Source organism: Gallinula chloropus, assembly GCF_964237585.1.
Source record: "Gallinula chloropus genome assembly, chromosome: 8".
NCBI lineage: Eukaryota > Metazoa > Chordata > Aves > Gruiformes > Rallidae > Gallinula > Gallinula chloropus.
Window position 1 is genome coordinate 19,023,855 of NC_140093.1, and position 27,160 is coordinate 19,051,014.

The 27,160-nt window shown below is 46.2% G+C and overlaps 1 protein-coding gene across 5 annotated transcripts in view; it reads left to right on the forward strand.

Moving 5' to 3' along the window:
• MECOM (MDS1 and EVI1 complex locus) overlaps positions 1 to 27,160 on the forward strand; it is a gene marked incomplete at its 5' end in the record, with an annotated part of 335,868 nt that overhangs the window by 288,306 nt on the left and 20,402 nt on the right. For 2 of the 5 annotated variants that reach the window (XM_084267720.1, XM_084267722.1), the window contains 6 exons: positions 2,293 to 2,427; positions 12,908 to 13,010; positions 14,704 to 14,920; positions 17,988 to 18,135; positions 19,172 to 19,328; positions 24,763 to 26,125. In XM_084267720.1, the coding sequence (XP_084123846.1) occupies positions 2,293 to 2,427; positions 12,908 to 13,010; positions 14,704 to 14,920; positions 17,988 to 18,135; positions 19,172 to 19,328; positions 24,763 to 26,125 (2,123 nt within the window). The remainder of the gene's footprint in view (positions 1 to 2,292; positions 2,428 to 12,907; positions 13,011 to 14,703; positions 14,921 to 17,987; positions 18,136 to 19,171; positions 19,329 to 24,762; positions 26,126 to 27,160) is intronic. The other 3 variants (XM_084267721.1, XM_084267723.1, XM_084267724.1) reach the window with 2 other exon arrangements.

The following is a 27,160-nucleotide window of genomic DNA, read 5'->3' on the forward strand; positions in this document are numbered from 1 at the left end:
TTTTTTTTTTCCTTCTCCCCCCTCTCCCCTTAAAGAGGGCTCTGTGGTTTTTTTGGGTTTCTTGTTTTTTGTTGTGTTTGGTGGGTTTTTTTTTCCCTTTCCTCTCTTCTTCTCCCGATAACTTTCTTTGCACACACACACACCACGCCAGCCGATAAGACCAGGAGGGGCCGAAAGGGGAAGGTGATGGCGAGCTGGCAGAAACCCGCCGAGCCCCGCAGTCGCTGAGCCCTCCGGGGCCGGCAGCCCCCTCCCGGCCTCCCCGCCCGACGCCCCGGGCCCCCGCCGTCCCCCGACAAATGGTGGAGCGCACCGCGCCAGCGCAGCGCCCGCCGCAGCCCCGGACCCCGACGGTCGCGGCCTCCGCCAGCGCTTGACGCCAAGATGTTGCTTCCAGCCGCCTGAAGGATATTTTTCGCACTCCCCCAGCCCCTGCCCCTACCCCCGCAGGCTCCCGGCGACACAAGGTAAGAGCGGCGAGCGCGGCCGCGGCGCTGCTCACGGCCCCGCGGGACGGGGCCGACCTGCCCCGTCGGTGCCGGCCGCGCCACCGGCCCGGGGGCAAACCCTCCTCTGCAGCCCCGGGGGGTTGGGGGTGACCTACCCCGCTCCCACCACCACCCCTCAATCCCTTATCGGGGCAGAGCGGGGTTTCCTTCGAAAGGGAAAATTAAATGCCCCCCTTCCGCTGCGGGCGGTGGGGCAGCGTGCGCGCCCGCGGGGTCGGAACGCGCCTTGCGCGGCCGCGGGGCGCTGGCGGCTCCGCTGGGCCCCGCCGGGGTTTGGGGTGGCTGAGGGGTTGGGGGGGGGGAGTGTTGGAGGATTTTCCCCCTTCTTTTCTCGGGGAGCAAAGGCTGCTCGGGAGAAGGGGAGAAAGGCGGCTGTCCCGGGTCAATGCCGGGCATCCCTGGGCGGGCAGCGCGCACTCGCATCCCCCCCCAACGCCCCCCCACCCCGGGCGGGCCCGATCCTGCCGCCCGAGGGGGCGCTGGGGGCAGTGACCCGGGCAGCGCCCGCCGTACCTGGGCTGCCCCCGGGCCCGGCCGCCCCCGCGGAGAGAGAGAGCGGCTTTCCGAGGGGCTCGTTTAATTAATGAACGTGCACGGGCTTTGGCTATATTGTGAGTCTTGATAGGAAACTTCCGTGGGTTTTCATTAACTAACTGACACACAATGCCGGGGCTCCCGTCCATTCAGCTCCGAGGCCAAAAGTGCTCTGGGGCTGGACGTGAATACAGACCTTTCCCATCGGGGAAACAACCCCCCTTCTCCCTTTGCTTTTCGGTTTGGGGGGGTGTGTTTTGAGTTGGTTTTTTGTGTTTCGGGTTGCGTTTTGGGTTTTGTTGTTTTTTTCCCTAATCAAATCGGGTGGTTTGCTGCCGGTGCCAAGCCGGAGAAGTTACAGACACAGCGGTGAGCTCGCTGGGATGCTGGGGAAAGTTTAGGATAGGCCGGTGCTAAAGCTTGCGAATAAATAATGGTATTCGGTCGTATGCAACGATTAGCAATTTGTCATAATATTAGAATAGAACATCCTCTTTAGCTTGTCCACAAGCAACCTCATTATATTTGTTTATTGTCTGCATAATTGGAACCATTTATTGGTATGTATTGAACACTGCCACGTTTTGCATGAGTGTTTACATTGTTTTTCATTTATTTTCTTTAGTTTGGCATTAGGGAGTTCTATTATTTGCTTCAATTAAGGGGAGTGATTTAAGTGTTGCACAGAAGGGTTGTTTGGGAAGTATAATATTAAAACAAGATAAATAACTCTGCCTACCAAGTAAAGTTTGGTTCAGAGCAACAAATACGAACAGGCTGAATGGTGCCGTGAGCAGTGTCAGTCCTGAAGCGAAACACAAACCTCAGATGAAGCCAACACCACCTCTTTTGATGTTTTTTGTTATATTCCCTGACAGGATCATGCTAAATTAAAATCATAATTTGAAATATAAATAATCACTGATGAGTGCCAAAGCAGTCAGATCCTGCTTGAATTAACAGGGGGTTTCTTAGCAATAATTAGGAGCGTCTCGATTACGTGTAAATGTTTGTCAAGACACTTTTAGTACATTTATTGTCCTTTTATTGATATGTATGCATTCTGACTGTTCTTTTAAAAAAATCATCTCACCAGAGGAGCGTATTTCTATAAACATACCGATATTATTATTATTATTGTTATTATTATTATTATCCATTTGTTTATCTGGAAACCCGTGATTTAACTTTTGATTAATATGCCCAGATAGCGACAGAAAGATTCACTCTTTCGTATTCTTCCTTTTAGATCTTGGATGAGTTTTGCAATGTGAAGTTCTGCATAGATGCCAGTCAACCAGATGTAGGAAACTGGCTGAAATATATCAAGTTTGCTGGATGCTACAATCAGCACAACCTTGTTGCATGTCAGATAAGCGATCAGGTACGTGGCGTTCACTTTCTGGACTTTTTTTTTTTAAGGAACTTTAAGGTGTCAATGGAAAAAAAAAAAAGCCAATCCACAACAGATTTTGGCCTGTTTACTGTTATGGCAAAAGATAAAGCACAGATGTGAAATGCAGAATAGAGTAATTTTTACATTATGGGCTGCAGTATGTTTTTTGTAATTTTCCACATTGTTGTTTGATTCATAAATAATGGTCTAATTCTTTTTAACCTTATACCTGATAAAAATGGGCACTGCTTTCTTAGGAATACAGAGACAGTGTTTGCTGATGCTGAATTAGCAGTGTGTTGTGGGTCCCGTTCCAGTCCGCTTAGGTTGCTCTGTTAAACCATTCTGGTGATGAGAAGCTGTAACGTGAAATTGATGGAAAGAGTGGAGGGGATGATCTGAAAGTGATAATGCTGCCAGGGTGGCTGTGAGTGGGGGGCTTTGGCTGTGATTGCACACGTGCACGAGTATTTTTATGCCTTCCCACATGCTTTTGATGATGGAACTTGTAGTCCTGAACCAGGATCTTCAGTAGGTTTCTTTTTCTTTTTGTTTCTTCCACTTAAATCTGCTTTCTGATGGTCTGAAACGTTTATCCCTGTGTGTTGGAAAAAAGGCTGGGATAGGGAAAGGAAGGACGCGGTGAAGCATTTTGTTTTCAATTATGCTGATGAGTTATTAGGTGTTTCTTAAATCAAGTTTTGCTTTAGTCTGCGGATAATACATGCCACTACGAAGTATTTTAATGGGCGAGATTAGGTTAAGAAAGCTATGGTTCTTTAAAGTAAAATACCTGAAATAGCCAAGCAACAGCTGATGCTGAATTCCTGTTTCAAATTTGAACTTCGCTACCTGCGACGTAGCATTTGATTCATTTAATCAGCGTTTCGTTTTTCACCACTTAATGAACCGCATCAGGTGAATGTTAAAGATTATCTTTAGCTGATTTAATTGTCTTGACAGTATTGAAAGAAGAATCACAACCAGGCACAAAGCTTCAATTAGAAATCATTCTTTCTAATCAAATTCCCTGCGTATAGGAAATGGATGTGAGACAGCCTGCTATTGCCAGCAGCGTTATATATTTTGCTCTTGCAATAGCTGATTAAAACCAGTTTAAATAACTTTTTCAGAAACTATGAAAGAATTTTTTTTCCCCTTTTAATTTTCAACTTTTACAATTCAGCCCTGAGCACATGTAACACACAATGAACCAGCCAAGTGAGCTGTAATTTCTTTTTTTTTTTCTTTTTTATATAGCAGCTGGTTTAACTAAAGAAACCATAAAGATTATTAGTAAATGCAAAATACGTTTTCCAAGTCGAAATAACGCTTAACACTGAAAAAGGATAAAAACCTCCATGGAGAGCATTTATGGGATAGTGATGCGAAAAGGAAACTATATAGATTAATTGAAACAGCGAATTCAAATGCGTTCAAGAAGAGCTGGCTTAGATAGGAAAGATCAGAAGTGGGATCACGTGCGTGGGTCGGAGCAACTTACTGTCATTGCCTCGGCTGCAGTCAGCTGCCACTGAAATCACACGCTAGGCTGAAGCACCAGCATCTACCTCTGCGACCCGGGCTCTGATGTTTTGGGGAGGAAAGTTATGGCGCTTGTAACTTTCTCTGCTTTCACTGTTTACATTTCTGAGATTTGGTAATGGTGGCTGTACTGCTGCCAGTAATTTCTTTTCATTCACTGGAGACTTGTTATTTATTTTGCGCGGCATTGTGCTGTTCAGTAATTCCATATTTTTATAGCTTATTGTTGCTGAGATTTGCAAATTAAGAATTGGTTGTCTCTCAAGTAGCGTGTGGCGAGCTGGGTGCTGTCAGCAAGAGATTCCTGTTCATTTGGCCCTCTGGAAATGCTGAGCGTTTACCCACGGAATTGTACGCGTAGTCCAACGTTTTATGACCAGAGCCTAAAAAGTTAATGCTAAAAATGTGCTCTTGAATCTTAAAGCAAAGAAAAAAAAGCCTTTTCTGACAGCTCCTCCTTCTGCTTTCTTCTGGCACAAGCTCACCAGGGGTAATATAAAATATAATAGGAAGGCAAACTGGGAAAATGGACATTACATGGCCAAACGTGTGCGTGTACAAGGAGTGACAAATGTAAGGCAGGGCTGAGCGTGCGTGTGTGCCTGCGTATGGACTGCGTGGGGCTGCTGTTGGGTCACTCTGCTCCTAGAAAAAAAGCGGGAAAATAGGAAAAAAAAAGAGAAAAATAATAATAATTTTAAAAAAAGTGAAGCTGGAGGAGGTGCATCAGTGGTTGTAGCTAGAGCTGGGGGCAGAGGCAATGCAGCCCAGCTGGGACAGGAGCTCCCAGTCCAGTTGGAGCTGCAGCCAGTGCTGGGTGCAAGGGGTGGGGGAGGACCTTGGTTTCGCCCCCCCCCGCCCCCCCCTAGGAATAAGAAGCCCCTCAACAGCCCTGGTCTCACCGGGAGCATCACCTCTGCCGGGGACATTGCTCTCTCCCGAGGCACAGACACTTGATCAGCAATAATTGTTCACCTCTAATTGCTTCAACTCATCTGTAAAATTCACAAGCAAACATTGGCCTGTACCTGAAAAGGTAAAAGATCCTGCCGGCGCTCCCAGCCTCATGCTGGCCGCAAGTTTTTGCTACTAAATTCAAGCTTGACTGACAGACAGGTATGATTCCCAGACTGCTTGAGGCAGGATTGAGATGAATCTCAGGGCGATGTGTAATCTAGTCGCTTTGCTAAGCTCTAACTTCTGTATTTAACAAAAAGAGGGAAACAAAAACATTTTCTGGCTGTTTTTTCTCTTAGGGTTTTTTCAGAGACATACCACCCCACCCCCCGACTCACGGTTGAGGTTAGGTTTCATCACTTAGGATCAACTTTACAAAAGGCCTGGGCTTTTTCTTATGACTGCAGAAATGAGCTTGGCTAAGATGAACAGTTCGATAATGGTGGGATGCAGTCAAAACATGCACGCTGGATGCAACTCGTGTTTCCTTTGATTAGAGGTGGAGTAGGGCTTAAAAGCTGCATTTTTTTGTTTTGTTTTGTTTTGCTGGCTTTTTTAAAAACCAAACAAGGCTGATCTAGGATTTCTCTTTACTGTCTCCCTGTTATCCCCTGTCACAGGCAGTCGAACCTGAAAGTATAGAATTCAAGTTGTATATGAATAATAAAATTCCTCAAACAGGGCACTCTCATTTTTTCCTTTCCCCAGAGAGACGACACGGTGTGCAGTGCTGCAGAGTCTTGTCGCTGTTCCTGCCTTGGAATGTGGGGTTTTTTTTCAGTTCAGGAGTCAGTTAGGACACGGTACCAGTTTCTGCTAACTTAGACGACTCCCCCCTGTTATCATTAAACATCTATTAGTTCAACTCTTTAATGACTTTGGAATGATTAGCCCTGTTAGGCTTTCTGGCAGTGCTGTCATCCCAGCAAAAACATTACTTTAAGTGAAAGCGCAGTCGCGGGCGCAGCAGTGACTGTAGCAATGGCACGTCAGAGGCTGTCACACGTTCTGGGCACGTTTTCAGGCTGGGATCACGGTCACCTTCAAGCTATATATATAAAAAATATATTTCTCTTTTATTTTTTGGCTTGTTTTCTTTCTTTTTTTGTAGTTGGTAGCAGTTGAAGTAAAAACTCCTGAATAGTGGTTTTTATCTTATTGCTTGTGGAGCTCTGACAGTGATAGCAGCCACGTACCGCTGTGAAACCGCCCTGAGCTCCCAGGTCTCTTCCCCCTCAACAAAGCAGCTCCTGAAGATTCAGATTCCTTTTGCTTTATCCATGGAAATCTCCCAAGTGGCTCAAGATCAGTTTACTGAGGCTTTGGTTTGCTGCATGCACTGAAATAGGGTTTTTGGGCTTCTTTTTTTCTCTCTCTCACTCTTTTTTATGGCATGTGCTTTGTTTCTTTATACTCAAGGAAATTATGCCCCTGCAATGGGGGCAAACCCAGTGCTACAATCTTTAACATGCCCCATGTCTGCGATGCTAACTTAAACGAGTGAACTGGGTCTGGTCACTTAGTAGGAGTTTTGCAAACTTTTTTTAACTGCAGACACAGCTTCACATTTTAGATTTTACTGCCGCTGCCCCCCCAACCTTCCCCCTCACCCCCCAACCCTCTTCCCCCCCCAAGCCCCTTTTCCTCGCATGCAGAACGTGTTGGAGACTCCTGACACACAGCCACCTGCACGAGTTGTGTATTTAAGGAATAGTTTTGAGGCTTTGTTGTCAGCAAGTGAAATTAAGGTTTTGGCTGTTGTGGGTCAGGAGGGCACACGCACGCTGAGCTCACACAGGGCCCTATTCCACCACGATTCTTCCTATGAGCTATTAGTTTATTAAGCAAATAAAGCTTAATCCAGCTCCCATCAAAAAATCTGTCTCCAGTGGAGCGGGGTCGTGCTGGCGTAGGGCTGGTGGAACCAGAAGCTCACTGGTGGTGATTTTCCACTCACTGCAATTAGAGCCGAGTCCATGGGTGAAACGTCTGCCCCGTCCTTACGTCTGTCCATATAACCCCAGAGCTCGGTGCAGTGATGGTGGTACTGCTCCTGGCATTGGGCTGTCCTGATGTGACCTAAAAGGAATTGTCGAGAACCAAAACCAGTGACTGGTTGTTGCCATTTTTGCAAAGTGCTAAGCTTTTTATTGGCGGTTCATGTCTCTAAGCAAAAGTGCCTTTTTTTCTTGTGTGTGTGATGAGGGCTCTTAAATCGCACTTGTATGCTTGCCAGAAGGGTATGGAGGGTTGTGGATGTCCACAGAGCCAGGACAAGGCTGCAGCTCAGCTGACACTTGGTGTGGTTCGTGAATGAAGGTGGGATGTTAGAAGAAAACAGCATGGGGAGGAACTCCTCAGGAGAACGGGTGGACATGCACAGGTTGTGGTTCCATGTTGGTGGTCAGTGACCCCCGAGGAGAAGACTTTCTTGGAGTAGCTTGGCTGGATATAGCAGCCCCTCATCTGGAGCTGGGGCTTTCACAGGGGCTAAACTGCACCTACAATGGAAGAAGATGTAAGTATCAGCGAGGAGGTGGCCTGCAGCCCCCGAGATGCCAAAGAGGGTGCCCTGCAAAGGGACATCCAGCAGCTCCCCACCAGCACTTGGGTGGAGCAGGAGGCACCTTTTACCTCAGGAGGTGGAAAAATGGGGCTCCTCATGCCATTTCAGGAGAGTGTCCTCACATCAGCCCCTCGTTGGCAGTTTTGGAAATAAGGAAGGAAAGGGTTCGAAGAATGAAAGCGTCCGGAGTCTTGGTGCTGGGGTGCTGTGTTGCTCCCCCTCATCCCGGCAGGGTGAAGGGGAGGGTTTTCTTCTTCCCACCCACCTCCCCCGCAGGCACTTGCTGAGTTTTGCCTGTGGATTTTTGCTGAAGTTTTCTTTGGGCCCGATACAGCGCTTGGGAAGGACTCCTCTCTACGTTAGCCCTTGAAAAAACTCCAGTTCGTTTCAATTTATCATTTGCCTGAGTATGGCAAGAAGAACCTGGCTCGGGTTTCATCACACAGTTCTCCAGCTGCAGAAGTTGTTCATCAGAGGAGCTAAACTTGAAGCTTTGCTGTTTGGACCTTTTTCTTTCTTTCTTTCTTTTTTTTTTTTTTCCTCTCCAGTGCTTAATTATGGCTCGTCAGGAGGTTATGTATCCGTTCATCCTTCTCATTTCTCTGGCGGGCACAAATCCTGATTTCGTTCTTGCTCCTTGAACTTACTATTAGTTTTGGACTCTTATTTTGTTTTGCTTTTCAGGCAAGTTCCACTCCTGCTCCGAAGCAGCGCGGAGGCGAATGCCAGTTGGCAGTGTGCACGCCGCCTCTCCGGGCGCTCGCTTTCCTGCCCCGGCTCAGGGCACGCTTCCCTCCAGCACTGCAGCCCCCAAAAGTGGCCAGGGGCCAGGGCTGGTGCCTTGCTTGGGGTACACATGCCCATGGTGCGTGGTGGGTCCCGGCAGCCCATTGGGCACAGGGTAGTATGTCAGCACAGGAGCCACAGTGCAGGGCTCTGTGGGTGCTGGTGGGCTTCACCAGGCCTTTGCTGGGGTGGGCTTCACTGTTAGGGTCTTCTGTCCCTTCCCACTGTGCCATCCAGAGTGCCTCCTCCGTTCCCTCCTGCTTGCACTAGTGTCCTGGAGGAGAAGGGCATTTAGTGCCGTTCCCCATGGCTCTGTCTGCAGCACATCTTCTGGAGGGTTAAAGTACAAGCAGCACTGACTCTGAGCAGCATCTCTTGCCTGCCCTAAGGTCTGAATTTCCCAGGCAGCACTGGGGCACATGCAGTGTTGCCCAAAGCTCACTCATACACAGGACTAAGGGTTTGCTGGGACACGATGGACTACAGCCCCTCTTTGGGGCTGCGCGACAGATGCATGCGTAGCAGCTGGTGCCCTCACTTGCAGGCCGTGGCTGAAGTGTCACCTTCCCCCTGCCTACCCCCCAAAACCAACATCCTTCCTGGGGGGCTGGAGGGCACACTGGACAGAAGCAGAGGAGGGGGGGAGTTCAGACAGAGCCGGGATGGCCGGGCCACTTCAAAGCATGCCGGCGGCGGCGGCCGAGCGCGCGGCCCCGGCCCGAGCTCGCGGGGAGTGCGTTTTCGCTATTATTTCAATTATTACAACTTCCTGAATAGGTTGAAGGTCGTTCATAATTCACGCTTCTGTCATCTTTACACATGCCAAATGCAGTCTATTAAGCATAAATAAAATTTCAAGTGCCTGACCAGGAAAAGTAAACTGGGATTCATAACAATGAGGCCTTATTCATCCATTTAAAAGTAAATTGTGTGTGTTCCTTTCTTTTCCCCCCTCCCCTCCCCTTTCCCTTTACAGCTTTGCAGTTTGGGAGCTTTTATTTCTGCTCGGTAGCATAAATATATGACCTGCGGTGTAGGCAGGCACAGAGGACTGATGAGTTAGGCCTCCCCCAACTTCTCCCCACCTCAGACCCCCTGAACTTTGAAAGTGTTTCCAGATCTGGATCCGATTTTGCTCTTCCTATATAAACTGCAGTCACACACCGCTGATCCCAGGGCATGCGAAATGCGCATCTGGACTCTGCTTTTATTTCTTTTTTTCTTCACCCCCCCTTTCTCGTTCCTGTACTGTCCAGCAGCTCTCCCTATACTTCTTGAGGCAGACTGGGGCATGCTCACGTGTCGGGTTGGACTCAATAACCTCTGGAGGTCCCTTCCAACCCCTAAAATTCGGTGAATCTGTGTGAATCTGTCTCGTGAGTGTGGGTTAACCCAAGGAAGTCAGGTAACAAGATGGGCTGGGTTGGCTGAAGAGCTAATAGAAAATTAAACCCTTTCATTAATTACAGTAGAGGCAGGATTGCATCCAAGGAATCTTCAAACTTTGCATTCAAAAATTCCCTTTATTCTGCAGTACCAGTTCCAAATACAAAAAATGCTCCTTGTGGTAGAAGTTGGTGTTGTTGCAAAATAGGGGCAGCCAGGAGGGGACCTGCTGGGCCCGAGGGGAATTTATGAGCTTTCCCACCTTGAAGCTTGCAGGATCCCCACACCGTCTGCCTTTCACTTGAAGTGATAAGCACAGCCATTAACATCAGATTGCATTTACCTGCATGATCATTTTGGTTTAAAGTTCGATATGTTCTATTTTAGATATTCACTGGAACGCAGCCTGGTAGAAAAACTGTGGGGTTTTTAATAATAATTAAAGGTAGCTTTTTAATAATAAGGTGAAAATGGCAGAGCTGGAAACCTGTCACTTGGACCTTGTTTTGGAGGGAGTTGGTGCTGAGATGCAAAATGAAGAAACAGCACTAAACCATGGAGGTTTCTGGCATGCTCCGTCTCGTCTCCCCACTGAGACATCGAGAGGGTGACCAGGTTGTTTCTGATGGGTAGCTCAATCATGTGTGATATTTTTGAGTACTGGCATGGACAGGACAGTTGGCTGCAGAATTTACATCCCAGTCAGGGATTTGTCCCACAGCTGCAGGAATGATGCTGCATCGTACTGGGGCTTTCCCAAGGAGAAATGATGTACCCCAGCACAGCTGCTCATGGACAAGACCCTCTCCATGCCCATGTCCAGTCCATGTGCACTCACTTTGTGATGGGAGGTGAAGAGGTCTATCAAAATGTCTTGAGTGGGACAGGAATAGTACTGGAGAAGGCTTCGCTGTGGTTTTTCTTGACTCCTTGGCGTGGATGCATTGCTCACCTCAGAAGAACTGCTGAGTTTACCCAACAGTGGCACAAAACCTGGGAGCACGGAGGCAAGTCCTAGGCAGAGCTGTCCTGGGCACAATGGGAACTTTGGCACAATGTCTCTGAGATGGTTGAGGTCCCATCTGATTGGAAGATGGGCCTGATCTTGCTCCCATACTGAGGAGGCGGTGGGTGCTGTTGCAGCAGGGAAGTCTGCAGAAGTCTCTCTGGTCAGTGTGCAACTCCACAGACATTTTATTTTCACCCAAAGCCAGCCAGCAGCCAGGCTTATCTTCCACTGATTGGACTGCAGCTTTCCTTTCAGATGTGTGGAGGTCACTATACTCCTGGAAGAAAAAAAGCCACTTTTCAATACATTTATCTTAATAAATGGAAAAACAAGCATCATTTAAAGCAAATATTCACTGGATGTGGTGCTGACATCAGATTTATTTGTGGGAGCTAAAAGCTGGCTTCACTTAAACGTGTTTCAGCCTTTGATCAAATGAGTTGAGTTGCCCCGGCTGCATCCCCAGCCTGCCGAAACCCACACAGCACCCTTCAGTCCCTCAACACCGATGGAGACATCAGCTCTAGAGGGGATTGAGGTCCCAGGCATTCTCCTGGTTACATGAAGAGATGTGCAGGAGAGCCTACCACAGCTTCCTTGGCTCCTTGTGCCCTCCAAAATACTTGGTGGAGTTCAAAATCCCCTCGACAAGGGGTAAAAATGGCAAGTTCAAGCAGACTCAGGTGGTGGTTTGACCAGGGTGGAGTAGAAGAGGAGGGATGTGCAGCCTGGGCAGATCAGGCTGTCCATAAACTCCTTCTCCTGGTTTCTATGGGGAAAACTGGATATAAACAGAGGGTTGTGGCACAGGTACCTCATGCTTGATGTGTTTCCTCAGCATTTCTGGCACCTGGAGTGGGGCACACACTAGGCTGGTGGGATGAGCTGGCTCCGTCAGCCTTCACCACCGCTCCCCTGCCCGCCTCCTCCAGAGCAGGAGCAAAGAAAAGAGAACAAATCCGAGGAAATGCATCTTAGTTCTTTGGGGTGGGTTTGGGGTTTTTTTTTGTATTTAGCCTGGATCTGTGGGCAAAGGCTGCTTGTGCAGGAAGAAACCATTAGGCTATACGGCCACCTCCTGGAAGACATCGGTATGTGCTCAGCGCCGGGGACACCCGATGGGTGATGGTTCATGTGCGACCTGGCCAGAAAGGTACCCACGCATCTCTAGGGCCCTGTACCTATCTTGCCACTCATTTGGGACTTCAGAGAACAGATGTGATTTTCCACCTCTCTCCCAGTGCCCTGAAATGAGTGTGGAGAGCTTGAAACCCTCAAAAATACATTAGCCCGAGAAAAGGCAGCAGCATCATGTTTTTAGTGTAGGAAACGTAGCTGTCATGTGTTTTTGCTTAACAAGGCCTGAGGAAGTTACTAATATTTATTTGAGCTGCTTCGTGGAGCTTTTTTAGTGCTCTTCACGTTTCCTGCTGAGACGGAAAGAGGCCAGATGGATTTTGGGAATTTCCTTTCGGCAGAGCCTCGCCGTGCTGGCGCACGCTTGCTCTGGGTGCGTGGACCTGAGGGAGCAGCTCCCTGCTTCTCTGACAGGCTCCTTCCCAACAACAAACACGGAGCCCGATGTTACCTGTGCAGGGGACCAGGTGCCACCGGCCACGGTCACCACCAGTGAGAGGTTTTGGCTGCTGGCAGCATTTCTTCACCCAGGACTGATTTTTCCTTTGAATCCCATTTGAAGCTAAGGAATAATCAGGCATGCAGGTTTGTATAGGCCTTTCTCCTTGCAGCTTTCTGGACTGCATAGATGAATGAAAAAGCAGGGTTGGTTACCTGAGGTTTAATCAGCATCTTCTCAGGACAGTTTTAGTAGCTTTCCCCAGAGTAATGGGTTATTTCCCCTACATGAGTCGCTCAGAGATGTGTTCTACAGCTGGTTTGTACATGAGTTTGGTACAACTAAGCATGCAAATTGCTGGTGATATTTGCAGTCAGCACATAGCTCATTTTGCATCAGAGGCTGTTGAAAGTGATTGCCCGTTTTTATCCTCACAGAGCCCTAAGTCCCAGTGGCTTTGGGGCTGGAAGGAACAGATTTGCTGTAGTCAAAAGTCGGCACCTCTCCATCAACTGGCAGCCAGCACCCACACCAGGATATTGTCTGGCCACGTGGTTTTGATCCTGTAACACTCATCAGCAGTGTTTTATACCTCTTTGCCTGTTGTGGTAGTCACATTGCTTTCTTTTCTTTTTATTTTCAGATTTTCTACAGGGTGGTAGCAGATATTGAACCAGGAGAGGAGCTCTTACTGTTCATGAAGAGTGAAGATTATTCACATGAAACAATGGCTCCAGACATTCATGGTTAGCCACTCCTTCCTGTCTAATCTAATAGAAAGTATCACTGAAATTAAGCAAAAATTTGAGGAGATTTTTCTGCTGTTGGAATCCTTCTGAAATCTAGGATGGCTGTACTTCAGCAAGGGAGAAATGCTGGCCACAGTTGTATGTCTGTCTTCTGCACTTCTGCTTCTCTGAGAGCTGGTCAGTGAATAAACTAGTCTAATACTATCCCAACTCCTTCAGCCTCTCTGAAGGGTGGGTCTGCTCTCAAAAGCAATGCCAGCACTGGCACTGGGGACATCGTTTTCATCCCTCTTGGTCCATTCAAGAGTGTAGCTTCATTTGGTGTTGCATTTTGTACCTGCTGATATGGCAAGCTCCACTTTGCACAGCCCATACTTCCTAACATCGCACCCCTGCAACTCCTAAAGTTCAGGTTTTACCCTCACTTACTGGAACTTCCCTGGCAGGAACAGGATTGCAGATGTAGCAGAGACCTCCATTTAGTAAGGTTTCAAGATTGGAACGTGATCATTCCGTGGGCATTGCAAAAGGAGAACAGGAGTCCCTGTCCTTAACTCCAGGCTGTGCAGGACCTGCATGGACCCTGATTGTAGGTTATTTTTTGTCATTTAGCCAAACAACTGTTATTTTGACCTCTTCAAAAGACAAAACACAGCCTGTTAATGTTGCTATCACTTGTGAGAACATTTGAGCCTATCATCCAACACACAGATTGTGGATTTGAAACTCCTGAGCTCTTGCTCAGATTTGGCCCCCACCTCCAATAGCTCCTCTCGCTCCGTTGCTCGGGAGCAGGGGGTTGTACAGCTGCAGTGGGTGCTGGGAGCAGGACGTCTGCTCGATGCCCATTATGTCACAGTTTCTGCCAGCATGGACACTTGGCAAATTCTCAGGAATTTGGGGGCAGTGCATGGGGGTTTGCCCAGGGCAGCAGGTGCCGAGGGCAGCACTTTCTTTAAACCATTTAGAGCAGGGTCTCTAGGGCTAGTTTAGAACCAGACTGAACCCAGGTATCGCTTGTGCACAGTGAACAATGGAGCCCTATGATGCTTTCTCTGTATCGGAGCAGCCAACGACATACATTGGTGATTTCAGCCAGACCCCTCAGTGCCTTTCTGACTCGGAGCCCCTGTGCATTTGCATCTGGCTCCTCATGTGGACCATCAGTAGAAAATCCAGCAGAAAAAAATATCATGAGGCTTCGTTGTTATTAAAAGCAAGGTCTCCTGTCTTCATTACCCCAACTTCATGTCTCTGGCTTTCTTTGAACAGGGTTGGGCCCTGGAAAAGAAATCCAGTGGAAATTAAGAGAAATTTTAAAACTCTCTACACTCCCTTTGGGCTATTTTGGATGCTGATGTTCATATCTAAGGCTGTCTCCTTCATCTAGAAAGCAGAGACTGGCAGCTGGGTGTCCACCTTAGACCCTGTATATCCCCATTCAGGATAGTACCTTTTGCCCTAAGCCAGTATTAGGAGCCCAGGCAGCTAACAGGTAGCATTGTACTCTCGCATATTGTAGAGTTCAAACATCATTATCAAGTGTTCTAAGGCACCCCTGTTTCTTTTGAGGTTCTTCTCTGTGGCTCTGAACAGACATTTATTTAACCACACAGTCCTGATGGCATGGGAGTTAAAAATGACTGAGAACTGATGTGCTCTCTGTGTGCCCAACCTGTTTGTCTTCCAGAGGAGCGCCAGTACCGCTGCGAGGACTGCGACCAGCTCTTTGAGTCCAAGGCTGAACTCGTAGACCACCAGAAGTTCCCCTGCAGCACGCCTCACTCCGCCTTCTCCATGGTGGAGGAGGACTTCCAGAAAAAGCTTGAGAATGAGAATGACCTTCGAGACGTGCATGAAATCCAGGAGTGTAAAGAGTGTGATCAGGTCTTCCCAGACTTACAAAGGTAAGAGCAGATGTTTAAAATGTGACCAAATGAGGCAAATTCTGTCATGGCTTCAATCAGATTGTGCAGGGCATCACCTAGGGCAGATGTCCTCATCTTCTGTACAAGCTAAAGATGAAGATGAGTAAGACTTCAGTGCTGGTTGTTGTGTGTAATCAGTGATATCTGAATAAATCAGGAATTTGGTCCTTGCCTGATGGTCCCCAGTGGGGACCTTAAATTAAGAACTGGACCTTCAGATAATTAGATCTTCAGCTGGTATGAACTGGGCTGTTTGCAGTGAGATGAGGAGTGACTGTAGTACAGGTGAACTAAGATCCGGGCTCCTTCTTTTTAGGCAGAAATAACAAAATGTCTCTGGGAGGTGTTCACTGATGTTACCAATTTCATCTTTGCAAACAAGCTATACTAGCTAACAGCAGGTTGTAGGCTTCAATGTATATATACAATATATATATATTTTAATATATGTTTATAGCAATATTCAAAAGTTCATCTTTTTCTTCTCTGCATCGGGCTGTTTAAACAGACCCGTGTGCATGCATACCGGGGATATGCCCAGAATGTAAGAAGAAAGTGCAGCTTGTACATGCTGAAGTTAATTTATGTATTTCCTGTCACCTCTAGGTTTTGTGGCTACTTAAAATACCGTTTTACATTGCAGATTACAGAAAATCTTGCAAATTACTGAGAGATACTGAGAGCACACAGGACCTTCTGCAAATCACAGCTCGGTCCTTTCAGGACGGTTGGCCTCAGCCAACATTTGATAGTAATGCTGAGAGATTTCAGAAGCAAAATCCTGGGCCACATCCTCCACTGCAACAAGAGAGTGCATCTCCTAGGAGGTGGTTTATAGCAGAGTAGTAGCTCTTGAGTCTGTAGCACAGCTCCCACGCTCAGCGCCTTGCCTCTCCACGCTGTATGACACAACTGAAGGGATGATTCACTGCCCTTTCAAGGACAGCAGCGCATTAATTGTCATTGCTGAATAATCATATGCCTGTTGTATATTGACTTGGCAGTTTAGAGTATTTTGTGGGCTTGCATTTTTCATAGGAATCTTTCCTAGTCCATGATCCAGGATGTTGTAGCATCTGTTGCAGGTTAGTACGGGTTTTGCCCTTTGGACAACTGCTCCTGGATGCTTCAGATGCTGGTTCTGCAGGATGGAGCCCACTTCCCCAAAACACAGACGCTCTTTGGCTCGTGCTGACAGAGCATAGATGGCTCTGTGTCTCAGATCAGTGTGCTGTATGGCCTGATCCTCAACACTTCCACAAAATTAATGACAGCAAAATTAAAACATGTTACTCCAAACATTGCTCCCCTTGCACCAGGTCAACCCTGCTGAGTGGGAATTCATGCGGCACGAGGTCTGATGTTGAGCAGCATGTGGCTCCATGTGTCTAATTTTTGGTCTGAGTGATTGATTCCAAAGGGCTGATGTGGGTAGGTCAAGTCGGAGGGGTTACAGCAGTGTGGGTGAGCCAGGAGGCTGGACTATAACGTTTGTCCACAGTGTGGGTTATTTGATGTCACCATACTGGAGGATGGTATCTAACATATGGGAATCGTTGAGAAAATGTAGATTTAGCTTAAAATATTAAATATTGAAGAGCAAGGGCAGAAAACAAAGAAGGAGCCATCATAAATAGATGGGCAGCACTGCGAGAAAGTGAAAAATGAGAGAGAATGCAGTCATTCTCTGAACTCTTGAATTATTGAAAGGCTAATACACCACAAAGACAGTTCACAGCAAAAAAAAGTACTGAAGTGTGCTATATTCAGATTATATAAAACAAAAGGCCTGAGTGACCCATGCTTGAGGGTGTGCATACTTAAATGGAGAAAGAGCTAAGCAAGAAGATGGAGATCAGGGGCCAGGACTGCCTGGTGCTGGTGGCAGAACATGTAGCTGTGGCAAGCACCGTGGAGCTGATGCCAGAGCCAGGGACAAGAGTCTTTTCTAGGTCTTACAGCAAATTTGTTTACCAGTGCATGATGGAGAGTCAATTGTTATGGAATTCTTAGGATGGGAAACAGGAATTATATTTTCTCCCTCGAAGGAAGGAGACTGAGAGGGGTAGAAGTAAAGAGCACCCGCAGGGTGAAAGCATTTCCATTACCTGTGCCTGAGAATGGAGGTTGCTATTTGGGCTGCACAACCCAACTGAGACTGTAAATCCAGCAGGTTTTGTCCACTGGTTGAGCAGAGATCAGCATGAGCTTCACGCAAGGAAGGATTAACTCCATTTGGCATCCTAGGCTAAAAATCCCAGTTTGCTGTGGCTTTTCTGTGGATCCACACTTACATTTGTGTAGTGCTCTTTCCTTAGGCAGTAGTGCAAAGTACAGCTCTGTACCTGATCAAGCAACACAGGGATTTATAAATAGATATTTGCTACAAATGAATAATAAAGCAGGAATTCAAAACATTTGGAGGTGAAAATGAATGCAAAGATGTGCAACAGAAATTAGGTGGTCTACTAATAAACCAAATAAGCTACTAAGAAATGAATGAGGAAACAGCTATGCAACTGAACATAGTTAAGAATAATCAAGTATAACATCAGTTGGAATGTACCATATTTAGAGGCTTCTTGCGCTCATCCTGTCTTGCTACAGTGGAGTTATTCCTCATCTATTGCTGCTGTAGGAAAAATTGACTTCTATCAAAGGAGTGGAGTTATGTCAGGTGCTTAGAGGGAAAGTCATAAGATAGAAATAGTTCAAACTGCAGGGAAGAATTGCCAGAGGGAAATACGGAGGGGGGTATGAAATAGTCTCCTTAGGGAGTGCTGGCAGCCACATCTCCTGGAGTATTTGCAAGTGGCCTGGCAAAACATGAGAGGTTGTGTTATTCTGGTCGGAGGGAGGATGTTCTGCCTCCTGGCTGGGGTGAGCCTAGTACTTAAAGGACTTGGGTCTCTCAGGATTGGGCCTTTAGGACCTTGAAAGTTTCTTTGATGTAATTATGTGCTCTGGTGTTTCCTCATCCTACAAACCTCTGATAAACCCACATGTGTGCATGGGACCTCACTGAGCCTTGTTCCTGTTTCCACAGCCTGGAGAAGCACATGCTGTCACACAGCGAGGAGAGGGAGTACAAGTGCGACCAGTGCCCCAAAGCTTTTAACTGGAAGTCCAACTTGATACGTCACCAAATGTCACACGACAGCGGGAAGCACTACGAGTGTGAAAACTGTGCCAAGGTACAGTGAATTTGTGGGCTGCCTGGAGCTTCTCGTGCTGCTGGATGCACGTGAGCATGGAAGTGGGGATGCCCAGGGCTGGGATGCAGGAGGGTATAGGGCTTCTGCTCTGCTCCAGATGGTTTCTTGAGGGTTTGCACTTCTACTTTATGTATATGTTTGTTTTATACCCTTTTTTGGTTTGGAAATGGTTGTGGAGTCTGCACTGAGCACTGGTGCAGGATGCTGAGCATCCCTGAGCTCATGGCTCAGTGTCTTGGAAGGACTGGTATAAGAGGACCACCGAGGTGCAAGAATCCCTGGGGAAATGCAGGGTGGATGGGTTCCCAGGCTGTGTGCCAGCCCTCAGGGCCAGAAACTTCAGGACACTGCTGCAATACGAATCAAAATAAGAAATAGTGATGGGCCCCAGCTACGCTAAGAGAGCATAACCATCTCATCTCCAGAGCACCTTCCCAGCACCTGGCCTGCTGTGCAAAGGATTTGCATAGGAGGTGGTGCTCTGCACTGCTTTTTTACCAGGTTCCCAAAACTTGGGCCTTTTGCATGAGGACTTTTTGGTTTTTAAATAGATTTGCTGCAGTAATGGGAATTTTATACTGAGCTTATGCTTGTAACATGCAGCCAAGCCCTGGGTACTAGGAGTGCTTGCAGGATTTCTTCCTGTCACGCACTTGGTCGTCACTATAAAGTGTTGCTATCACAGTAATGCTTAGAGGTTTTGAGCAGCCGCATTTTGAATTGTTTCCTGTAGAGTCCCTGACCTCAGAAACACGATTTCTAGTGGCAGGGCCAGATGCATCTGCTGCAAAGGGGTTAACAGACCCACCAAATACTCGGCTGGTCCTGGTAAACCAAGGCTCGGTCCTACACAGGTCCCATTGATACCCATTAGTGAGGCTGCGATGCAGCACGCAGCCAGTTTTTAATCTTAAATACTCTCAAATAGCTCCAAGGTTTGAATTTGAAAGGACTCTTGTAATAACTGGCTTCTTCTACAGTTAAGTTTCTTGGTTAATCAGTACTCATTTCCTAGCAGGTTTTCACGGACCCCAGCAACCTTCAGAGGCATATTCGTTCCCAGCATGTTGGGGCTCGTGCTCACGCTTGTCCAGAGTGTGGCAAAACCTTTGCCACTTCTTCAGGCCTCAAACAACATAAACACATCCACAGCAGTGTCAAACCTTTTATATGTAAGTCTTCAACTAAATGTCTTTGGTTAAGTGTTACTTCTTTTTGTTGAAAAGCGGCGTAAATCTGGAAGCAGGAGGTTGTGTCATGCTCCCTTTGAATTTCCAGGGGCTGTGAGTTATTAAATGTGTACTGAGCAATTCTTGGTCCAATGCAAAGTGTTATTCCCATGCAGTTTTCCTCTTCAGGCAGACACTGTATGCTGTATAAATGTACCTGTTGTCCCTGTGATATTTGTCCATGCAGAGATGGAAAGAGCAAGTGGGGAGTGGGATTTAAGGAGAAGGAGCCGTGCCAGGCTTGGTGACTGTGGCCTCATTGCTTTGCACTATGCCGTGCTGGCTGCTCTTCTTCCTGCTCCTCAGTATGAGCTGCAGCCCCCTGCTCTGCATCCTGTGCTGGATCAGTCCCTGCTGTGCAGGGCAGCGGCAGCGCCGGCACAGGGAGCACTGCCAGGGTGGGCAGGGAAGGGTGGTGGCAGCTGCCACCATGGCCGGGACGTGGTGGGAATTAGGCAGAACCAGAAGTACCTGGAAGGCTGCTTTGCTTCAGGAGTTCATTTCAGGCCGCAGAGTCTCCACAGCAGGTGCCATGACTCTTTCAGGAGTTGGAAAAGAAACCTTAGAGGCAGCAAATTCCAGTCAGAGGAGGTTGCCTCCCTCCTTGAAACTCCTTTTCAAGCCCCAAATTTAAGTATTGAATTGAGCTATTAGATTGTCGCCAACAGCTGCTCCAGCAATAAAACTGCCTCCTATGTGGGCTCTGTTTGGGGCTATAAATCTGGTCCTCAAAGTTGCACGGGTTGTGTTTACTGCTGAGCCAGACCTGCTGGGAGATGGAGAAGCTGGGTGCACAGGAACGCTGCAGGTTGCTTTCCCTCCCTTTAACCAGGGAAGCAGAGGCAGAAGATGTTTAAGAACATTGTTCTGGGTAGTGCTAATGGCCTCCACAGTCTTTTCAGCACCTGCTATGGCTTGAAAGGCACCTTGTGACCACTGTCCTTACTCGTCCTCTAAACTTAATCTTTTTGCTGCTCTTGACAATGATTTATCAAAATCCCAATACTACACCAGGACAAAGCTAAGACAATTCTTCAAGAGGAAGAGTGTTGGCTTGACAGACTCATTTGTGCAAAATCCTTATACCTGCAGTTGGGGTTAGACTATGCTTTGGTTTGGGTTTCTTCAACGAGAAAATATATAACTAAATTGAAGAATAGATATCACTAATAATTTTTAAGCCTGATTTCAGGTTAAATAATTGCATTTAAAGATTATAATTATTAGGAAACAGCAACTTCTGGTTGGGTAGGGAGTCTTCAGATGGTCTCGCTGGAGTCCACTATGTAAAAGTCTGTAAGTGGCACCTTTTGTAAATGAAATAATCTCAAGTGTTCTTTGTTATTATTTATTCTGACAAATGAAAACAGTCACCAGTATTCTTCCTATGTGCAGTGTGAGGGATGAAAACCCATTGAGCAACCTACGGGTAACAGCCATGTAATTGCAGAACAAAAGGGTTTGGAGACCACATGTTCGGTAGGCTTTACAGAGCGATGGGAGGGAGGTAGGGTCACCTAAAGGAGGTATCTGTTTTCCACCAGAAGGCCACACACCATGATTTACTTGTACCAGTCTGTTTATGGCAACTGTCTCTTATTACAGTACACCGCCCAAGCTTGAGTGAAAACTCACCAACACTAAGGTAATTACTCACTGCCTTCACAAAATCTCCAGCCTCTCCAAATAGAAACCACATGCCATAATAGGCTGAACATATTCAAAATAGTACTTACAGTAATTTTTTTAATAAGCAGAAAATATGCAAACTTAACTGCTGGCTAATTTGGGGTCCGGAGACAATCACAGTACAGAGCATACGTAGGCATGAGATGAATTTCTGCAATTTGGAAGCCAGATTGGGAGTTTGTGTTAAACCTGGGGATTGTAGAGCAATAAAAGCCGCAAGGAGGGAAGCTTCCCTTACAAGTTAGTTACTTAAAAGTATGGTGCTGAGATTTAAAGGGTGCAATAAGGTGTAATAGAAGAAATCAAACCCAGCTTCTGTTGCTTTGATACATGGAAGCAATTAAAGTTGATAACCATCCCCCATCTACTAAAGTTTAAGCAAAGCTTTACTTGGAAATAAAAGTCAGATGATGAAAAAGAGGTAGATCTTACAAGATGAACTTATCTGAGGACCTCTGGCTCCTGGGAATATCCACGGAGGTAGAGGTGATGCAATCAATTTAGACACAGCATCCTCCGAAATCAGTGGGGCATTAGGGGTGAGCTTCACAGATGTCATGTTACACCCAGGCTTCAGGCTACAGCTCCCAAGATTAAGACTACTCTGGGGAGCAAGGGGCTTCAGACCTGTGACCAAAATCTCTTTGCCAGCCTTGAGAGCCTGTGGGTTGAATAGACTGCCTGTTAAATGCCAGAGGCATCTTCAGCAACCTCTTGAAATAGTTTTACATAACTTTCATGCTCAAAATTATAAACTCGTCAGTACAACTGTAAATCGATTGATATTATTTAATAACTATTAATATAAATACATATTTTAATGGTATTGCCATTATTGGTTTTATTTAGTTTAATAGGTAAAACATATTAGTCAAATGATTCGTTTGCATCTTCCTTAATAGTTTTTAAGGATATTGCTCAATTGTAAGTGTGTATTTTTTCCTTCTCTCTGGAGTAGACTATCCTGCTTTATGTGAGGAGGTGAGTTGGCCCATAATACCCAAGATGAAGCTTGTGCAAAACTGTGGATAAGGCATTTCAGTTGTGCCCTTTTGGGCAGTTTAATTTTGGTTTCTGTGATCAACCTGATGGGACCAGGGGGGGTTCTTGTGTAAGACCTCAAGAGTGAAGGTGAGGGGCCTGATTCTGTACTAAAACATTGGAGGTGACTTGAGTTTGTGGGAGCAGAATCTGAACACCTGTGATTAGGCTAAAAATAAGAGAAAATAGAAAAATCAGAGCTTCATACAGCAGCAAATTAACATCAAATAGTTCTATATGGATTAAAAAAATAGAATGGTAAACAGGCAAATAAAATATTTTCCAAGAAAAGAAACAGAAAGTGCTTATCTGGAGAAAATATTTTCAAGGAACTAGAATACTTTTTCTCTTTCTCTTTTTCTCTTCTCTTCTCTTCTCTTCTCTTCTCTTCTCTTCTCTTCTCTTCTCTTCTCTTCTCTTCTCTTCTCTTCTCTTCTCTTCTCTTCTCTTCTCTTCTCTTCTCTTCTCTTCTCTTCTCTTCTCTTTTCTTCTCTTCTCTTCTCTTCTCTCTTCTCACTTTTTCTTTTCTCTTTCATCTTTTTTCTTCAATTTCATTTTTTATTTTCTCTCTTCTATTTCTTGTCTTACCTTGTGAATGAAGATTTCCAGCAGGAACAGTTACTGATACACCACAACAAATGTTCTTCCTGAATTACTGCATTGCAAATTTCCTGTGTTTGGGCACAATTCTGCACTCTTTACTCCATGAATTTTCCTGGGGTTGTCAATGGGATGTGAACAGGGAAAACGAGTGGCTCAGGCAGGATCAGGCCCTCGAACAATAGGAGCATTGTTGCTGAGATATGAAGCAGCCTGCTGAAGAGGTAAACAGTTAAGACATGACAACAAGTGGTCAAGTTTCTCAAGGGCAGAGATTTAGAGGAGCAGGAAGGTTAGCGCAGGCCCCGGTGCGAGTGGAAGTTAGAGGACGTGATTGCAGTTCATGGGAACCAAGAGTGCAGGATGAGATACATTCAATTCAGTTTCCTTTGCAGGCTTAAAATAGAGCCATTGTAAATTATGTCAGTCTGTCTCAAATCATGAAAATGATTGTTAAAAAGGCCTCAGAATACACAATGTGTATTGTTGTGTGGCTTTGATGTGTGAAAGATGAGAGCTTATGATATAACAGAAATTAAATAAAAATAAAGTGGCCACATGCTTTTTCCTGGCTGGGGGAGGAAAAAAAAAAAAGAAGATTTATTACAGAGGGATACCACTGCTTCCAGATAATGCTGCTGCGTTGTTTTTCAACAAGGCTGGAGCTCATACTAGTAGAGGCAAGGTAGTGTAGAAGTATGGACAGATGTTAGCATAATGAACAGCACAAGATGAAGTTGTGCCTGGGGACCTGCCTGATGCCCCTTGTCCAAAGGATGCTGGAAGGAGACTTAAAAAGGCACTAAGCAGCTAAGTGTTACCCTCTTCCAAACCACGTTTCAGCTGACAGACCTGTAACTGCCCCAGTTTGCTCACTAAGGTTTGTAGCAGCCAGAAAATCAGGGACCTGCAAAATCCCAGTTGCTTCAACGACTTGATTCACTCATAGTGTCTCGCTCTGCACTTCTGGGACCACTTTCAGCCTCCAGCCACTGAAAGCAGTTGCTGGAAGCTGTTCTCAGATGTGCCAAGTGCTGCAGGTTAGATCAGGCCCATGAGTTCAAGGTAGATCTCCTCCCCTCTGGGGTTTCAGGCTTTCTCAAGTGCTTCTTTTACGAGGCTGAAGCTGTTCTCATCCCAGAGGAGTTTGAAAGGAAATCTATCGAGCTGTTTTGAGCATCAGACATGCAAATAAATATAGCTGCATTCTTAAAGGAAATTGTTGGTGAAATACAATGTATTTTTTCATTTGCAAGAGACAAATAAGCAATATTAAGACTAGTAAAGTTACAAACCTGTGGAATTTGGAGTTAGAGCATCCCAGGCACCTGTAAGGACTGTATGCATTGTATGAATAGAAATGCTTTGGGAGTACTAGACCGAAGTTACTCAGGCTCTAGCTTGCACTTTCATGAGATTAAATTCTTAATTGTAAGTGGGGAAAAAAGTGATGTTTTTAATAAGGTTATGCACTTGGAAATACCTGTTTGCCTCTTCCTTCACCTCTTCTGTATCCTTGTAGTCTTGCAGACTGAAAGCTCTGTGAGGCATCTCTGTCTATCTCCTGCCCGGTCCTGCAAATATTTATTTTAATGACTAACTTTCCACATGTGGATAGTGACATAAATGGATATCATGTGAAAACACAAATGCTTGCTTGCACAGGAGCACTGTGGGTTCATATGATGTTACAGCACTGAGCTCTTTGGGGGAGGTCTGGGTACTCCTGCAATATGGAATAACAGTACTAGATATGCCACACTCTGCAATGCAAAGTGTAAGCATGGGAACTTCGTGTTTTAGTAATTTTATCCCATTTCTGGTTTGTTGGGGTGGGTTTTGGTGCTGTCTTGAGACATTTGTCTGCTTGGATGCCTTGCTTTGGAAGAGCACGATAGCTTTTTGTACTTTTGTGCACCCAGACTTCTTCTTGGGGCTTCCTAACTGACAGTTGGCGGGTAAAAAAATGGTGTTATTTGCAAAATTTGGAGGGTGGGGGCAATTACCATAAAGCCTGAGATGTGTTGTTGTTGTTGTTTACATACAGGTGAGGTCTGCCATAAATCCTATACTCAGTTTTCAAACCTTTGTCGTCATAAGCGCATGCATGCTGATTGCAGAACCCAAATCAAGTGCAAAGACTGTGGACAAATGTTCAGCACTACGTCTTCCTTAAATAAACACAGGAGATTTTGTGAGGGCAAGAACCATTTTGCAGCAGGAGGATTTTTTGGCCAAGGCATTTCACTTCCTGGAACCCCAGCTATGGATAAAACGTCCATGGTTAATATGAATCATGCAAATACGGGCCTTGCTGACTATTTTGGAGCCAATAGGCATCCTGCTGGTCTTACCTTTCCAACAGCTCCTGGATTTTCTTTTAGCTTCCCTGGTCTGTTTCCTTCAGGCTTGTACCACAGGCCACCTTTGCTACCTACTAGTTCTCCTGTTAAAGGACTACCGAGCGCAGATCAGACAAACAAAAGTCAAAGTCCCCTCATGACAAATCCTCAGATACTGCCAGCCACCCAGGATATTTTGAAGGCACTAAATAAACAACCATCAGTAGGGGAGAATAAGCCAGTGGAGCTTCAACCAGAGAGGTCCTCTGAAGAGAGGCCGCATGAGAAACTCAGTGACCAGTCAGAGAGTAGTGACCTTGACCTTGACGATGTCAGTACCCCCAGTGGCAGTGACCTGGAAACCACCTCGGGCTCTGATCTGGAAAGTGACATTGAAAGTGAGAAAGAGAAATATAAAGAAAATGGTAAAATGTTCAAAGACAAAGTAAGCTCTCTGCAGAGCCTGGCTTCAATAAATAATAAGAAAGACCACAGCAATCATTCCATTTTCTCACCATCCTTAGAGGAGCAGACTGCGGTGTCAGGAGCGGTGAATGATTCTATAAAGGCTATTGCTTCTATTGCTGAAAAGTACTTTGGTTCAACAGGACTTGTGGGGCTGCAAGACAAAAAAGTCGGAGCCTTACCTTACCCTTCCATGTTTCCCCTCCCGTTTTTTCCAGCATTCTCTCAATCAATGTATCCATTTCCTGATAGAGACTTGAGACCGTTACCCTTGAAAGTGGAGCCCCAATCACCCAGTGAAATAAAGAAGATCCCAAAGGGAAGCTCTGAGTCTCCCTTTGACCTCACCATAAAGCGTAAGGAGGAGAAGCCACTTACTCCCATTCCCTCAAAGCCAGCAGCCCCCTCTGCAGCAAGCCAGGACCAGCCTCTAGATCTCAGTATGGGCAGCAGAAGTCGAGCCAGCAGCACAAAACAAGCCGAGCCTCGGAAAAACCACGTCTTTGGAGAAAAGAAAGGAGGTGACCTCGAGCAAAGGAAACCTTCGGAGTCCTCCTTGCAGCATGCCAGGCCCACCCCGTTCTTTATGGATCCTATCTACAGGTAATGGACTATCCGCTGCCTTTTGGCATCCTTTGGTATGGGCAGATAGGTCTGCCAGGACCACCTGCCTGCAGATGCAGGACAACCCAGTTTCCTTCCCACCATCCCTAGAGGTATCACCCTGCTGTGGGGTGACCCAAGCTGCATGCTGACCTGGACACACTGCCTCAGCCCCAGATACCCAGATCAAACCTGGGTCTGGTAACACTGCAATTAGCAAGTCTTCATGACTGTCCTCGTTGCAGTGTGTTATTAGTTTAACCTCCGTAGCTCGATGTGCAGAAGTTGAATGTATTCTCTTACCCAGAAGGGACTTGGCATCATTATTGAATGTTTCTGTATTTACTGTGTATTTGACATCACTGGTTTGCCCCCAAACCCCTTCTCTTCCAAAATGCTGTCCACTTGGCTTGATTGCCCTCTGCCTTCCCCTGGAAATACAGTGCATCTTACCAGGCTCCTAGTTGTACAAAACCCTTCAGATTCCTCTTGAATTAGGTAGCAGTATCTCATAAATCCAAAAAAGAAGCAAATTTGCCCTGAGGTGTACAAAAAATATGGAAATTGAGTGTGATTTCTGCCCTCTTTTACCATTATTTGAGCAATGTGTTGATTTCCCCAGGCATTTCATTACTCTAATTGAAGGCATGCTGTCCTTATGTGTACAAAGCCCGAGCAGTGGGCTAGTTAATCTGATCTACCTTGTGAACTCAATGGGAGCCTTGTCATTGCCTTCGAGGGGTGCACAAGCAGACACTGTCAGTGAGTTGTTTTAAAACCCGGTGGTAAAATCCTGACCCCTAGATGTTTCCCAGTAGTGCTGAGATGGATCTCACTGGGGTCTGTATTTCACCTGCATCCTGTGTACGTCAGCCTCTTTGCCCTTTGCCTTTCTGCTCGTGTATCTGTAGCCAGCCAAAGTCATGCACTGAAGTTTGTTTAGAGAAATACTACCCATAAAAATACTTATCTGTAATACAAATGACTGATTTTACAGCCTGCTGTTAATTTATTCCTTTATCTGAAAAAGAAATG